Source organism: Dermacentor albipictus, chromosome 10 (assembly GCF_038994185.2).
Source record: "Dermacentor albipictus isolate Rhodes 1998 colony chromosome 10, USDA_Dalb.pri_finalv2, whole genome shotgun sequence".
In the NCBI taxonomy this organism is placed as follows: domain Eukaryota; kingdom Metazoa; phylum Arthropoda; class Arachnida; order Ixodida; family Ixodidae; genus Dermacentor; species Dermacentor albipictus.
In genome coordinates this window covers 86,536,298-86,553,765 of record NC_091830.1, presented here as the reverse complement: position 1 = coordinate 86,553,765, position 17,468 = coordinate 86,536,298, and the positions used below count along the sequence as shown (strand labels likewise).

Below are 17,468 nucleotides of genomic sequence, written 5' to 3'. Positions count from 1 at the left end.
CCACCGGATCATCTGATCAATTTTGTTGGTCCCGTTGGGGCTAGATTAATGGAAGTCGACTGTATAACTATAACACATTTGTGACTGGTTATTTGGCGTGCACGGCCTAGACTGTAAGCCATGCAAGTTCAGGTCCACTACAAGCAATCAGTTGAGAATTATCGTGAACGCTTACTTTTGCATAAACTTCTGTGCGTAGTTACTAGACAAAGCAAGACAAGCTCATGTGCATGCAAGAAAGCTCCAAAGTGAAGTTGTGCAACACAACCTAAACTGATCGCATCACACAGTCAAGGCCAAATTCGTAACATCTGCCATTGGTGACAGCACACAATGTGCAACAGGTTAATGTAAAACACACCTGCAGCCTCGACCATCATAAAGTTCAAGTAAATATCGCTTCAAATAAGTGCAACACAGAGCCAAATTCTGCAAACAATTGAAAAAGAAAAATTATTTTGCTAGTGAAATTAGTTTTTTTTTTCCAGACTGCCTGATTGTCAGAGCATTTCTGTGACCTTAACTGTATCCAAGAGTTGGCTGGTAACTATTTGGAGCATACAAAAACATGTAGACCAAGTTTACAGAGCCTCTAGTGACCAAACCCTATGCTTTCACCAAAGTGAACTTACCAAATGAGTGGTGGAGGGTCATCAGACACTGCTTCCACCATGGCTTCTGGAGCCTGCATAGATCGCATGTTGTTATAGGGAGATTTCACAAAAATTTTTGCTTCTTATTGCACTGTTGGTGTGTGAATGTGCCGATAGAGTGAAGTCTCAACACGAGTGAAGTGAACATGCCAAAAATGCCAACAGTTGCCACAATCCAAACTCCGCCAAGCATATTGCTAGATTTTTTTTAAGTGACGCATTCACTGGCTCTTACCCCAACTTTGCATGGGCAGCTGCTTGGTCGAGTAATCTAGGCCGATACCGGAGACAGTGTGCAATTAAAAGCGTTGACTCAGTAGGCCAATCCTGACACCAATGCAGGATTTGTTTGTAATGCAGGCTTAGCTTGCAAGCTTGCAGTTGCAGGCCAAGAAACGTTACATTGTTGGAGGTAGTGCAATGTCGCAGTACTAGCATGTCTTAAGCGTTACGCCTTCTGGCCCGAACTTTAGCAATAAAGTGAGAAATTTATAGTTAGACTTCGACATGACGAAGTCATGCCTGCAGCGAAAGCCTTTGTTAAATTGTGAATTTAGTTGCACCGAGGTTTTAATGTTTCAGCAGTAAAAATAATTTCACTGGTTCCAAGAACATTTGGTGAATAGCATATTGTCAGTAACCTTATAAACAAATTATCACAAGAAGATCGGGGTCATAATTGTGCAATGATGAATGCTGGTGAGTACTGTGTAGATCGTGGCAAGAAAAATGCATTGGTGCAGCTCACAACATCTAAGATTTGCATGTGGGGTGTTGTGGGTCGCTTTAAATCTTGGATGATATGGTTGACTGTGCTTAGTGACCGCAGCTCTAGTCAGATGACGTTGACAGATGCTGTCATCATCAGTGCTCTAGCATCAATAATGATAGCAATAGGGCACTTTGTAAGGTTCGTAGTTTTACACGCCGTATAAATTGCAGCTAATATTCACTTAGTAATTAAATTAACAAACATGGCGTCACGAGGTGCACAGGCAAACATGATCAGGTCTCACTCTATGACTAGAGAGTCACTGCCACAATGCTAGAATGATGAAGAGTGCCGGCAATGGGGAGCAAACACTATGTGACTGTCTGTCACTTCACTGCATTTTGAAAACTAGAGATTATGCAACCTCCAACACTAGGCGCACAAGAAAACAATGCACGTCAAGGTACCAGCCATCTCAGTTCACCTTCAGGCTTTGCACCTGCCACAGATTACCTTCAAAATATGGTGCGTGACAGCCATACGCAGTGATGGCTGGGGTAGAGGAGGAGAGGTGTGCTTCCCTGCCTGCCACTTGCCTAACCCAGCTGCCACCTGCAGCGCGCCCCACGGCCTTCACAATTTGTTTATGAGCACAACCGATGCAGCGTCTGTGCTTTCTGCATACCACAATCCTGCACACAAGCTTCGAAAAACTCGATTATTCTGTTGGCACGATGGCGATTTTGCCACTCAAGCTTTTCATGTGGAAGGACACATGCAAATAATAAGTTCTCCCTCGGTCGATACTTTTAGTTTTTCTTTGCCAGATTTACAAGCCAAAGAGGTTCCAAGAATAGCAGAACGTCGTAGGTATGATCCCATTACATACAATTTCCCGCACCAACATTCGTGACAGAGAACAATAAAATTTTCTAATAGAGTTATTATTATTTTTCTATCAGACCACTTTCAACATAGGGGCCCCGCAGCTGCCGGTGTAGAACACCTCTCCTGTTTGCGCCAGTCCTGCACGCAAGATCTGGGAACTCCAAATGCCCGTGTTGCGGCCCGATTTCCATCGGTCTCTACACACGTGACCACTTTCCTTTTAATTGCGGCATCATGATGAACTCGGCATGTCTTCCCAGTCGGCACTTCCATGCTGACACAGCAAACGCAAAAAACAGGAAGACGGACCCCCTTTTTCTATGCAGCGGCTGCGCCTAAGCACACACACTACAGCACATGGAGGAAGCTACGGCAGCTAGGCTCGAAGCGCGTCTGAGGCAGCCATATTGAAATATCGATGGCGACATGGTAATGCGCTTCAGGGTCGTACTCAATTCTAACACGTATGCAACTTTTGGACCAGTTTTATCGGAAAAAAAAAAGTGCACATTAGATTTGAGTAAATACGATAACATGACTCTTGCTAGCTATCAGTAACTTTGGTACCTAAGAGGTGCGAAGTTACCATCCCATTGTATAGCCTACTCTTATTAACGGGAACTCCAAATTGGTATGCCTGCATTGATAACTCAGTTCATATATGAAGGTCTGGAGGATAATTTTTATCGATAGAATGTTTGTCAAACAGGATTAGGCACATTTTTCCCTGTGAAGCTGAAGAAATAGCAAAGTTGTCCTAAATACCAACGGTGTTTTCAGTTTAGTAGTGGGCCATACTGTGCTTAATGGCAATGTTCTGTTGCTCAGAAAGTATTTCTTTCCAATTTTCTTCTAGAAAACAGCAGGGTTTTTCCATCTGTATGGAAGGTGGTCTCGGTGGGCTATCGTGAGTTCATTAAGGCCAATCTGTGCCACACACATTGACCGTGGTCGGTGCCAATTGGTAGAGTTCTCAAATTTGGAGGCCCATGGCAAGCTTGCACAACGCCTCCCCCCCTCCCCCCCACCATTTTTCCATCTGCATCCATTTGCTACATGTGCAAATGCGTCTGCAGCAAGGGGTCACAGGGTACTTTCGATCCCGCCATGTGAATTGAAAGCAGGCGTGACGGCCACTTGCAGCTACGAAAAGAGACAGTTGTGTGCCTATGTGAAACGAGGGGTCACCATATGGCATTTCGCAAAGCTGGAGGCTGTGAGCATGCAACGGTCATCCTGTGCACCCACTTTCATTGCCGCGGCGGTTTATCAGCATTCTGAGGGTCGTGCAACCACTGTGAACAGCTCAGCGCTGATTCAGTAACCGTAACTTTAGTAGTTGACACCCGATGACGCAGCTGCAGTTAGGCCTAGGCTAAATAGTGTGGCCATCATAAAAATTCGCCATCGGCCCATGTGATAATGGGCCGCAAACCGTCATGGAAAGCATGTCGCTAATAGGTTCCTATGCGTGACTTATGAGTGATTGGTCATGAAATCACGTGTGCAGGTTGGATCGATGGCCATTGATGGAAGGTTCGGGTTCTTGGTCGACCAGCTGGCAACCACCACGAGCATGTATGCAAAGTTCTTCTGTGTGCTCACATGTGGGTGGAGAGGCTCGAACTGTGCTAATGTGTGAGAACACTGAACTCACGTATAGATGTGATCAGCATATACATGTGATCAGTTCCCTCTTTGAGCATCACATTAATCATATCGATCGGTATCAGGACCTGGATGACACTTGTACAGTCGCCGACCGATTTTCCGGACTCCTAAAATTCGGACATGCCCGATTATTCGGTCAGCTTCGCGGCACCGCCATTCTCCCCATAGACCATAATGTATAACAACTGCCGAAAGTTCGGACACCTTGCAACCTCTCGTCTGATTTTTCGGACACTCCTTGAGCCAACTCAATCGAAAGCACCATGCACCGACTCTGACCGGCGCATGGTTCGACTTGCTGAACGCCATTTTTGTTTTGAACGGAGCCTCCTTGCTGCCCCACGAAGTGGCGCTACTGGAAATCCCCGCTCATCATCATCGTTTGTACTGGTTCGATAGAGTGGCTCTACAGTAGTTCCGGTTTCAGCTTAGTAAGCCATGTCAAGACAATCCAGCAGCTGATTTGTTTCTTCGCGCACGACGCTGCGAGCAGGCCGCGTTTTTCGTTTGTGCGACTGGTGTCGGCACGGTGGTGTTTGCTTTGTGCGCTGTGTCGAGGTTTCGGTGGTCCAACGCGGCACACGTAAACATCCCGTCAAGTGTCTAATGGCGCCGACAGTGCGCGCACCGACTGCGCTGGGGAATGCCGGCAAGCGGGAGCCGGGAGGCCTAAGATTTGTCGCCTTTCGATGTGCTCCCTACTGACGCGGAAAATGTTCTGCCGAGACCTGCGCAGTGGTTGCATTGCGACTCCGGACACCGTCTCATTTGACAGTTTCACAGGTGCCGACACTGCTGTACTCGACGGCGAGATCATTCGTCAGATTTCTGCTGCACCGCTGGACGATGACTTGAGTCGTAAAGATGAACGCACCATGTGCTATGCTGCCGTCGCATGCGGAGCGTGTACAAGCAGTGACTGTGCTTTCAGCCACCTATAGTGATCGTACGACCCTCTCCGAGATCAGGCTTATCTGATTGCGCGTAAACGGAACGGCGTGCAACGGCGCATTAACGATTTCTTCAAGCCTACTGCCGAGCCCGAATAAGTGCGTGGAAATAAAGGCTTTCATTTTTTTTGCATAATCTGCTTTTTCGGACACCTGTTTATTCGGACATTTTCGCAGTCCCCGTGAGGTCCGAATAAACGGTCGGCGACTGTATCGATAGAGATCGCGAACCGTGGGATCACTGCTCACATAAAGGCATCGACCACGGCTGGGTCATTCACTGAAGGTACTGATATTCGAAAAATCGAATATTTGAGAAATAGAATATTAGGTATTCGATTTGCGAATCAAATTATTCGAATGGTCACTATTGGATTCGAAATCGAATATTCGTGTACTTGCACATGCCTAGTAATTAGAAATGCTGACGCTCAGATTTCTAGTATTAGTGTTCGTGCTTCTTATTGTCTGTGTAGGATATTTGTTGTAAAGCATAACGATTCCTGCAGGAACCACTGAAAGGGTTCACCAGTTGAGCTAATGTCTACTGGGAAGCTATCGCTTGACACTGACAATCCTACTCCCATGATTTTTGCCCAATTTTCAATATCTTGTGCCACCAGAAGTCAACTTTCTGAGATATATGTAGTTGTTCCATGTTCGTGGAACTATGGCACTTACATATGACACTTCAAACACATTGACACATAATTATAGAATAGACGCCAAATTGGCAAACAAACGGAGAACACTAACCGAGTCTGCTTCTTTGGCCTTCTTCTGGTCTGGAGGGCTGTTTTCTTCGTTACTGGCTGGCGAACCCTGTTGATGAAATGCATTGCATGGACGTAGGCAACACATACAACAGGCATTACAGTAGGGATATCGAAGGGGCTACATAAGGCAAAAAACAAAACAAAACAAAAAAACGGAAAGAAACTCGGAGGCCTCTTCACAAAACATAGCTATTGTCAAGTTGTACAGAGGGCAGTTTGTACAACTATGCTAGCTATGCCCGAGATGGTGATCGAGTCACATGGTGCGCGGTTCTTTCATTCGTCACACAGATTGGCCTTACAATAACCTACATGCTGTAAAGTTGTAATAGCCCTTCCGTATTTTGGAGAAAACCAGGAAAGCAAAACTTTCTATGCAATAAATGAATGATCGCTGCTAAACACAGGTCCACTATTAAACTGAGAACGTTATTGGTATTCAGTACAACAAAACATCGTTTATTCATTAGTTACAGAGGAGAAAAAAGCATTTGATTCTATTCAACAAAAATTCTACTGATAAAAATATTTTTCAGACCTTCATATACTTGAACTGTGCTGTAATCAATGCTGGCATACTCATTTGGTGTTCCCATTAACAAGAGTAGACTGTACTGTACATCTTGATTTCCACCTACCTATGTTACATAGCTTGCTAGATTCTTGTTATGCAATGCTACGAGACTCCCGAGCATGTGCAGTTCTGTGTTTTCTTGCCCAAAATGCGTAAGCAATAAGTTCTGTAAAAAATTTTCTGACATTCAATTCAATCTTCGATTCGAAATCTATTTCTAGGTATTCACACATACCTACCAGAAACACTTGTCAGAGACATATCTGGTGCCAAGTAGCGTAAAATTTTGCGAAAGTGAAATTATCTTCAAAAGTGATCACCCGAGAATACAGCCCAAGGAAAGCTCTGCCTCCTCCTCAGACGACAATGATTGAAGAGAACTAATTAGCTAATTTCTGAATTGTGGTTCCTTGAATAAAGGTACCACTTCTTTTTTCGTTCATCTTGCGTTACATTCGAGGTTTTATATTTTTTATTTCACATGAATGGAAAGTTGGCCCTCCCAGTCTCATTACATTCCAGTCAATGCAGTAACCTCCGAGTCCACCGAGATGCAGTGCAGCTTTGAAAGAGCCAGCCAAATGTGTTTCAAGTGCTTGATTTTCACCAGCTGAATTAATGCATGCTGCCAGAGTGGTATGGCCCTCACAAAAAAATGACCAGACAAATGTACAATTAGTTAATGGTTCCATGAACAGAACAACCGCTTGCATACAGCTATTGCTGGAATGGTATCCCATGCTACTGAAGCACCACAATGACTACAGAAGAGATTGCTTTCTGTGATCAGTAAGTGGCCTTGCAAGCTAAATGCCATGATATTCAGGACACTGTGGCTGCAGTCTTGGTTCTCATCTATGCAAGTGTTCCCCAAGTACCTGATGTGCACTGATGTGGCAGCCACCACGTAACTGAATGCTGACAACATCCCGACGAATCATCATTCCACACTTACATCTGCCCACGCATACATGTGTAGCCGACAGTTCTTTCGCTGTTTCAGTATTAACTCCTTATAAAGATACGCCCTCAAGAGCAGGGTGTTGAACTGAACCAGAACTAAGCTGAAAATTGGAGCTGAACTGCTATCCCTAGCTGAACAATGACTGAACTGAAGTAGAGTAAATGTGTGACGCTGTCCAACTCACCTCTGGCTGCCTGTTTGGTGGAGGAAGAGGAGGCGGAGGGGGTGGAGGTTGCAGCGGCGGAGCCGTGCGGAACTTGGTGTTGTACGGCAACGTCTGGTACTTGGGGTCCGAGCGTGGCCGGGGCTCCACCGCAGCCACATTGGCGGCGAGCAGGAGTGGAGGCGGTGGACCTACTCCACCTCCGCCTCCAGGCCGGACATTACTGGTCACGACCATCAGTTGCTGTGGCTGCTGGTGCTGCTGTTGTTGTTGTGCCATCTGCTGCTGCTGCTGGCTGTTGTGCAAGCGCTTCTTGTGCAGCCTTTGACGCAGCTCCGCGATGCGACGGTCCAGGGCCTGCACCTCTGCCTGACGCTGCGCAAGCTGTTCCCGCTGCTGCCCCGCACGCTGGGCTCGTGCCTGGAATGGGACAGACACTCCGGCTAGTGAGCAGCTTACTTTATTCCAGTTCAACAAGATATGAGCATCGTTAACAAGCACACAGATCAGCTCGCATGTAAGCTGATACAGGTCTTACGTGTAAGGTGTTGTAAGAAAAAAAATATGGGCACCTGTTGTATCAGCACCCTTAGGTGCCACTTAAGTAAAAAAAAGCCTGTAATTGAGTGGTTAGTTATAAGTTGAAACTAGATATAACAACATGAACATGATGAATGATTGGATATAAGGAAGCAAAGCTAAAATGCTTCTTTTCTACATCAGTGTCTAATGAATCTATGCTCATACTGAATACTGACTATAGCAAAGGGAATTGTCATGTAGGATGCACCTTATATTTAAAGAAGTTTGATTGTATTTACTTCTGAATGCTTACATGGGCAATGTAATGAGCAGAAAATGTGGGAACACACGAGTAAGGTAGCGTCAGGAAGGAGTGATCATTCAGCCCATCATTGCAGCCCATGTGGCTGTGTTCTGTTGTTTACTTTGGTCATAATCCGTGGCCAAGGAAAGATGGAAATGGCCAGATAAACATTCAAAGCCTTTGAGATAATGGAGCATGACAACACTTGCATTGGCATTACATCACTTAACAAAAAAAATGTGTGTTGCCACAATGTACTGATTGTGTAGAATCAAACCCTATCAGAAGTGCGGTTTAACTTTTTATTTAATTCTAATTTTAATTTTACTCATCATAGAGCAAGCATGTGCCCGAAAAGACGAAGTGACACTCAACTCACAAGGACAGTGGCAAGCACTGTAGTCCATCGAATCTAAAACCCATGGGTTAAGTCAGCTCGCTATCTACACATGTCCCACTGAAGAATCCAAAGCAACTGTTGGCGCCCACATACATTCTTGAATGTACAGCCTGTTTGCGTCACGTATGCGGTTGGATTAGGCAAGTCTCTTTCACGATGAAATTGGCAACATTCAAGAAATTCTGGTCACATAATGCGGGAATGTGAGGCCACTGCTAGGATAAGGTGCAATTTAATTTGTATTTGCAATGCCGACATGATGGCCTCCACTAGCGGTGTCATCCCAAGCAAACACAGGTCGAGGCCAAGATTGTCCTGGGCGCCATCTGGGTCTTTATTGAGCAGGCCAATATCCAGGACATCACCTGAAAGTGTAGCCCCTTTTTAAAGCGAATCGCTTTCTTTGGCTCTTTTGCCTGTCTTCATGGTCGATGGTAAGCAGTTGGAAGTTGCTGGTTAGAACAAAGCCCTGATGCAAGGCACATGCACAGTTGCTTTGTGAGGTGCATTCGTTGCTGAACGCCAACTGTCACACCTCTTTGAGAGGCACATGCTGTCAACATATATTACTGCTACAAATGTGCCAGTTAATGACTCAGTTGTTTACAGAATTACCCAATGAAACAACGAATGCTACCTAAATAATCCCTACTGTTACAAATGTATGTCCTCTAGCACACCGTTTCTTTAATAAAGTGAATAGCTTTATTGCTATTTGCAAACATTGACAAGCGACAGTTTCTGCACCAATTATTTATAAACGCAGCTCCCCCACCCTTCTGTGCCCAAATGACTTCAGACAGGAGTGCACGGTGTAGCCACTAAGAATATGATAAGTACGTCTCTCTTTCTGGGATACAGAAAGCGTGTTGTAATCAGCGCTAATCTGGTGGAAAACGATCACCAGCAAAAACTAAAACAATTTGTGCGTGAGAATACTTAGAATCATAGTTGTGATAATAAGCTTGAGTAGTGAACCGAGTATGGTAGTCATGGCAATGCTGCTGTGCTAGACATACGCTTTATGTGAAATTACAAGCTCATGTTAATAATGAAGTTCAGTCGTAAGTTCAGCGATTGTCTTGGACACTTCTTGTCTGTTGCGTATGTGGATTTTTCGTTAGTTTTCATCTTAGTTTAGCATGTAAAGACATGCCCAACACTTGGCTTTCTTAGACGTAATTACGACATGGCATGCCCACATTGGTAAGACAATGTAAAATAATTTTCATAGCGTGCACATTTGAATTAGGGTATGTATTTAGAGTAAGCACCATAAGTAGCAAACTGCATAGCATAGCTTTACTGACACGCATGATCTGACAATGCCTGCACATGCACAAAAGTCGCACAGAAAACTAAAATGCTGTTTAAGTGTAATCGAATGCTAGAGTCCCAGACAGGATTGAACTAGAATACAAAAGGACGTTGGCCAAACTAAGAAGTTAGTATACAACGGTGTTCACATGTTCCTAAAAAAAAGAGAGGATACTGATAGCACAGACAAAAAGCAATTCTAATCTGCGAACACACCCAAAAAAGAAGATTGCAGCCTTGGAGGCCTATCTTGTCCCCAAAACATAATTGTCATCTGTCTTGGCTACATATCCATTCTTTAAAACTCTACGCTTGCTACTTTCCTGTCAAGAATGCAATGTCATGCCAGTAACACGCACACTGTTCATGCACAACCCTAATGAAAAGAAAGGCACGTGAGATAGACAACAATCATTGATGCACGACAAACCTCCAAAGCATGCAAACACTTTTTAAAAATACATGTTATACAGAGAAGAAAAAAAAAATTGAAGTTTTGCCCGACAGGTGAAGCACTGGCAGTGCTAGCAAAGTTCCACGTGCCCTAGCTTTGCAGACGCTGTTCCAGTAATATGCGCAGCAATACATTGCTGCAATGCAGCACGCGAGGCAACTGCTGCCGTGCAGCAAGGGCAGCTACAATGCGTCTCACAATGCTGGCACGAAAAGGAGAGCTGCAGCGGCATTACAGAAGTCTCACCTTGATGCTCAATGACATGAGAAAGACGAAAAAGTGTCGGCCATCTGTGAGCGCCTAGTGAACGGATCAAGTAGCTTTAGCTTGATGTTTAGTGTCCATTCCATTCAGACCAGTGCATGCGCCATGGCATGGTACATGCACAGCTGTTCAGCCATCACTCATCTAGTTCTGTAGACCTTCTAACCCTGTGCACACAAGACTGCGCATATGCCATCGATACTGGGACAACATGGCAGTGGTACTGACGGCATGAATGTGCTTCGAGTGTCCGTATAATTGCTACTGCAACAAAAGATGATCCTAACTGTTCGCACATTGCAGTAGTAAGAGATTTAGCTATAGAATGCATTTTTGCCAAGCGTGAAGTTTAACCAATCCACACTGAAGCAGTGTGCAAATATTTCTTTGTCGCATTTGATATGATGCTAAGTGCTGAACCAGCCCTGAGAGAAATGGGTCATCTTGTACTGCAGCAAACGTGTGATAAAGCAGCCTAGGCAGGCCTAAAACATTCCTGCATTTTAGAAAAGTGTTTCTCACCATAAGCATCTCGTGCCGTGCCCTGTCTGTTCCAGCTGTGGCGGAAGTGACGCCGGCATTGCCATTGGAGCCAGAGTTGCGGCGCAGTTCCTCCAGCTGCCGGGTCAGTTCCTCCACCTTGGCAGCTGCCACTGACAGCTCTTTCTCTTTGGCCGAGAAGAGGGCCCGCACTGCCTCCAGCTCAGCCGCTGAATTAGTAGTAATACCTGTTATCATTACTTATGCAAGCATACAAACAACAAACAGAGAGAACAACAATGGAGCGAACAGGCTGGCAACTTCTGCTGAGAGGGACACAACACCTGCCTGCTCTTCCAGGAGGAGGGGATTAGAAACAGAAGTTGAAAGTGGGCAGAAAGAAAGTGTAAGAGATAGAAATCACCAAGACTGAAGTAAAGCAACAACAAAGAAAAGACTGCGGCAATAGGAACAATTATAAAGCCCTCACAGGTCACACTAGTTAGGAAAGAATATAAAAAATTTAGCAAGGTCCCATTCCTGGCAAATAAAAAAGAAACACTACAAACAGGAAGGCAACTCACTTTCTTGTAGAAAAGTATGCAGGCCGTGATGGAGCCACTCCATCAGTAAGCAAGGGACTAAATCAAAATCAAATTACCAGTTGTGTTAATGTCCCAATCAAGCAACACAGTCTCTAAGAAACATTATATTGGAGATGCTGATATAATTTTGAGACAGCTGGGGTTCTTTAACATGCATTTAAATGTATGTAGACAAGCATAAAAGCATAAAAATGCATTTGCCATCGCAGTCATGAATAAAACCACAACTTCTCTTTGGCAGGAGAATGTCATAGCTGTTGTCACCACGGTGGGTTAAGCAAGACAACATGAAGCTCTACTGCCATTTCGATATCTTCCTTTACACCTTCTTGTTTCTGTTGATGGCTCAAACAACAGCCGTTTCTAGTCCTCTTTCCCTCTCAACCCTCTTCCCACCTTAAGCTATATATTTTGGCCTGTACTGCCAGAATAAATATTCATTCCCTGCCAGCCGTGTCTGCGTCTGCTTGCCCACAGCTGAGTAGCTTTCGAGAGCCAATGCAGGAAGCAGCTTTGGCTCTTGAAGAAGCCGTACCTGAAGGTGATGATAGTGAAGGGGCACACTTATGGACGTCACTTTCTGCACGGAAAAACCACCTAGAGCCACTGGTATGGCGTACATTCACATAGGGTGGTGTGCCACTTCCCATGGAAGGGGATACAGCCTTGGCTGTCTGCATCATTTCTCAGGACGTTTTTGACAAGCACCATGAATGGCCGGCGCTTAAACCTTCACGTGTGAAGTTATCATGCTATGTTGGACCACTGCCAGTGCTGGGAGAACTGCAGCTCTGTGTGCCATACAGACTGTCTCCGTAATGTGCCCACTTATTGTGCTCAACTGCTCGGGACCAAATTTTTGTGGCCATAACGTAATTTCCTTGCTTGACAGAGCAGGGGTTCCAGTTATCCGGTCGTCGGCACAAGACATGCCAGACACAACACAAGGATCCACAGGAGCAATAAAGAACACCGTCGGTGACTACACAATGTGTTTTACAAGGATCTTGGCCTGATCAAGGGGCCTCCCTCTGGCAAGCTTGCAGCTGGAGGGAGCCGTGCTAAAATATCTTAAGACAAGATCCACTCCTCATGCTCTAAGGGACGGGATGTCGCAAGAGCTGGACCAGTTGGTCTCTATCGGCGTACTTTCACCCATCCAGCAAACAGAATGGGCGCCCCGCATCGTGCCAGTAATTAAGAAAGACGGAACAATAAAAAGTTGTGGCGACTTCAAAGCCACCCTGAACACAGCATGTGCAGTTGAGCATTGCCCTCTCCCAGTTATTGAGGGTATGTTCACATCTTTAAACAAAGAGTAGTTTCAGCACTCTTGATTTACGAGATGCATACAATTAAGTACCCTTGGATGAAACCTCTAAGAAGCTTTGCGACATTAACACACACAGAGTGTTGTTTTGTTATGCAGTCGTCTCTTGTTACAACGGACCTGATAATTCGACAAAGAATGTCTGTTTTATTCGAAGTCCATTATATCCAAAATGCCTCACTTCTGAAACTTTGGTCGCAATGTCTAACAACATTATTGCAAAGAGTGAGTGACGAACGTTCAAAGTAAAAAAAACTAAAAAAAAACTCACTGCCCTTCTCCTCTGTGAAGAAGGATGACCAGCGAAGCTGTGTATGTGGGCCCCTTAATGGGGAACTGCACATGCACCGTGGGTCGGCCAGGCATTTCACTATCTTGGGGATTGGAACATGTATTGCGAGTCGTTAACGCCTGTTTCATTTACAACGCGGGTTGGCTCGGTAATGTACCACCTTCGGGATCGGCCCACGTACGGGGAGTGCTTAACACCTACGTCAGCTCCACTGTGGGTTGGCCCGCCATTGTACTATCTTCGGAATTTTTTTTTACATGCGGACACGACATTGGGGAAAATAGCCCTAAACAGCTTCGCAGTAATATTTTGCAGTCTCGCCCAAGAGGCGAAGCATCGATTGCGAGAGCAAATTAGTAAACAGCTATATGAAGTAAGGATAAGTAGTTTTATCGGCCTTATAAACTTGCAAACATTCACTTACTAACTAAATTAACAAGCATGGTGCCAGGTGTGCACAGGTAAACATGGCCACATCTTGCTCGATGACCGTGGAAAGTCTAAACATGGGAGTGAGGAAGTGCTGCAGCAGCAGCGAGCGAATTGACCTTTGTGCTGTCTCTTGCTTCAACGTGAAGTAAACATTGAAAGCACAGAGCATATGAAGCTACGGGCACTGGGCACACTTTGTCCACATCGCAGAATGCTTTCAAGGTACCATAAGCCACACCATAAGCAGCAGCTGCCAGACTAAAACTCCCTCTCTCTCGCCTCTCCCATGTGCCTCACGTGCGAAAGAAGATAGCATTTTCGCTTCATGTTCCTCCCTCGCGCACACGATATTGAGCTACGATCGTCAGCTGACCCTCGGAAGTCACTTGTCAGCCTGCACAGACATGGCGAAAGTATGTTTTATACACCCAACATTGAAAAAAAAAATTCTAATTTCATCCACGCTAAATAATACAGTAGAACCCCGCTTTTACGTTCCTCACTGCTGCGTTTTCCCGGCTGCTATGTCGTTTTCATCCGGTCCTGGCATAGCTTCCATAGGATCCAATGTATAAGGAAACACGCTGCTACGCAGTAGCCGTGAAAACGTTCCCACATGATACGTTGCAACTTAGCACCCCGAGCCCGCCTGGGCTAAAGTAGGCACGCGCTCCAACCGCCATTTTAGCTTTCGACGAATTTTGGCCGGGTTTGGCTATAGAACTGGCTGCAAGAAACCGCACGCCAGTTTGAGAGGCCGCCACTAAGTGGCCATTCGTGAAAAATGCTCTCACTATCATCACTGTGATTACGGTCACCGCATGGTTTTTGGACAGGTCGACTCACGGAGGAAGGAAACTCGGGAAAGGCCCTGACGTCCCTCTTTGTGAAGCTAAAGTGAAGCCAGAAGTTGGCATTGCTCATGGCGGTGCTCCGCCTATCGGGCCAGCTCTCCTCTCTTGTTTACATTTCTCGCGAAACCCCGCTGCGCGCAACCGGGCTGCTCGGACGCGCGCGCCCCGCAGCAATACTAAACAATCGTTAGCACGTTAGCATGATAACGCCAAAGAGGGCAAAATTGCCCGCAGATATTCCTTCGTCCATTGCCATTGCCGTGATGCGGTGACGACGAGGAGCACGAGCCACATGATGCCGTGGAGTTATCAAATCCTAGCTTTGGAGAAGCTGTCACGGCTCTGGACCTCCTCTGCAGGTACGTCGCACCTCACAGCGACGCTGACAGCAATGCGGCCTTCCAGGCTATTGAGAAATGTGTGGTGATTTCTAGCGAGCGAAAGAAACGGCAAGCCACCATTCCAGACTTTTATGCGAAGCATATTACGAGAGCTCAACCCAGCTCCTCAGGCGCGGCGGTGTCGCCTTCAATACCACGTGACACCGTGACGTCACGACAGAGGAGAAACAGGGCTCCAACTCGTGCCGGTATATAAGCAGCTGCGCTTGCCTCTGCTAGACACTCACGAGGTGAGATGCCTCCTGGAGACAGAGCTGCTCGTTGGAATGAGAAGCGAAGGTTGCGGCGTGCTACAGAGACTGATTTTCTAGGTGGCTTTGGCTGAACTCTTGCAAGATGGGCTGGGTGGGAATTGAACCAGGGTCTCCGGAGTGTGAGACGGAGACGCTACCACTGAGCCACGAGTACGATGCTTCAAAGCGGTACAAAAGCGCCTCTAGTGAATGCGGTGTTGCCTTAGAAACGAGCTGTTTCTAAGGCTCAGGCGTGCGTCGCTTGCTCAGGCGCACATTTCGTTGCCGCGCCGAACGCTGCGTTGCTCGACGCTCACCGCGTCCAATGCGGGGCGCGTAGTCGCTGCGCCGTAGCCCATTGTCTTACACCCCTTGGCGGGTCGACGGGAACACTGTCGCGTTCCACTCTTGAAGGCGAAGCAGAGTAATGCATGAGTTGTTTCTTCGTCTAGCCGAACCAAATATAGCCAAGCAACAGCAGTTCACCAGGCTAAACAGTGGTTCAACAACTAAAATAAAGACTAGTATGCTTCGCATCCTGGGCTTAACCTTAGCTAAGCCACAGCCATTTTTTTTTAAGTGCTAAGCACACTCTGTGGAAATAAATTGTCCATAGTTGAAGCTGCACTTTTTTCATTCATTTTCGGAGCTTTCCTCACTGTTGCGTTTTCCCGGCTGTCACGTTTTTTTCCCCCGGTCCGGTGAAAAACATCTGAACGGGGTTCCACTGTAGTTCATTGTAGTGCGGTGAGTTAAAGGTGAACTTCATTGCATTAATAAAATAGGTAGAACAAACTAAGGTTGAAATGTGGTCCACTACACCTGAAAGTCAGTTGTACACGGGTCCGTTGTAACGAGCGCAGACTGTAATAGGCTTCCCTTTGGAATATACACTGCTCCGGCTATTTTTCAAAGAAAAATGGACGCTGTACTGTCAGGATGATCAGGCATCCAAGCGTACCTCAATGATCTACTGATTTCGGAGACTTATTAAGATGGAAGTGAACAGCTGAAAAATGTGCTAGAATGTTTCTGAGGACACAGAGTTCAGCTAAGGTATGACAAGTGAAATTTTCAGCAGCCAGCTGTCACTCATCTCGACCATAGGACACACAGAGGTTGTCTTCACCCGAGCGAGAAGAATTTAGATGCTAGTGCTTAAGCACTAGCATCTAAAAGCCCACATAACGTTGGTGAGCTGGGTTCCTCTTCAGGAATGCTGACATTTTATGCTAGATTTTTGCCAAGCATGTCTTGTCTACTTTGCCCCTTAACAAACTCCTGGAGAAGGCACAGAATTGGAGTTGGGATGGCAACAGGAAGCTGCCTTCTACAAACCAAGGACGCGTAAAGCAAGCTCAGGTTCATGCATACTTTCATCGGTTGAAAGAGTTGAAGCTCGAATGTGATGGCTTCCCGTACTGCGTAGGAGCAGCACTTTTCCACACAATTAACGGCTTGCCCAAGCCGATAGATTTACAGTCCCATACTCTATCAGTTGCTGAAAAGAATTATTTCCAGCTGGAGAGGGGCCCTTGCTCTGGTGTTTGGCATCCCAAAGTTGGTGATTACCTTCTAGGTCACAAATTTACCGGCGTGACAAACCACCAGCCCCTCTTGAGGTTGCTGCAGTCTGACCGCCTGACACCTACTCTGGCTGCAGCACGTATCCAACGCTGGGCGCTGTACTTGAGAGGCTACCACTACAAGCTGCAATGCTTGCCAAGAAAACTGCTCAACTCGGATGCCCTTAGCAAACTGCCACTGCGGTCTACGGAGATGGATGAAGTGGGTGAGCCACCGGAATGTGTACTAGCTCTTGATAACTTCGACGACGGTGTGGTCACAACACGGGAACTGCAGGAGCTATTGCCACAGACCCTACAGTAACTGCGGTCAGGCATTACATACTGCATGGTTGGCCCAAAAGCGTGAAACACCTGGAGGGAACTGTACAGCTGTTTTTTGACTCTAAGCTAGAGGTGTCAGTATCTCACTGTCTTGCTTACTTGGGCAATCACACCTGAACAAGTGCGGTACCGACTTCTGAAATTGTTGCACGATACCCATCATGGCTCGTCAGGAATGAAGTCAGTGACAAGGTCGAAATTTTTGTGGGCTTAATTGAACCGCAATATGAAGAGCTGTCAGCCCGCTGCCCGAACTGTGTTCAAAACATGCCAATGTCAACTGCAGTGCCACCAGCCAACTGGCCGCAAATGCACAAAG

At 46.1% G+C, this 17,468-nt stretch overlaps 1 protein-coding gene across 2 annotated transcripts in view; it reads right to left on the bottom strand.

The window, feature by feature from the left end:
* Positions 1–17,468, bottom strand: part of ASPP (Ankyrin-repeat, SH3-domain, and Proline-rich-region containing Protein) — a 78,902-nt gene that overhangs the window by 42,173 nt on the left and 19,261 nt on the right. For both annotated transcript variants that reach the window (XM_070528150.1, XM_070528151.1), the window contains exons 3-6: positions 11,135–11,322; positions 7,373–7,771; positions 5,631–5,696; positions 633–685 (exon numbers count right to left, since the gene is read on the bottom strand). In XM_070528150.1, coding sequence (XP_070384251.1) covers positions 633–685; positions 5,631–5,696; positions 7,373–7,771; positions 11,135–11,322 — 706 coding nt within the window. The remainder of the gene's footprint in view (positions 1–632; positions 686–5,630; positions 5,697–7,372; positions 7,772–11,134; positions 11,323–17,468) is intronic.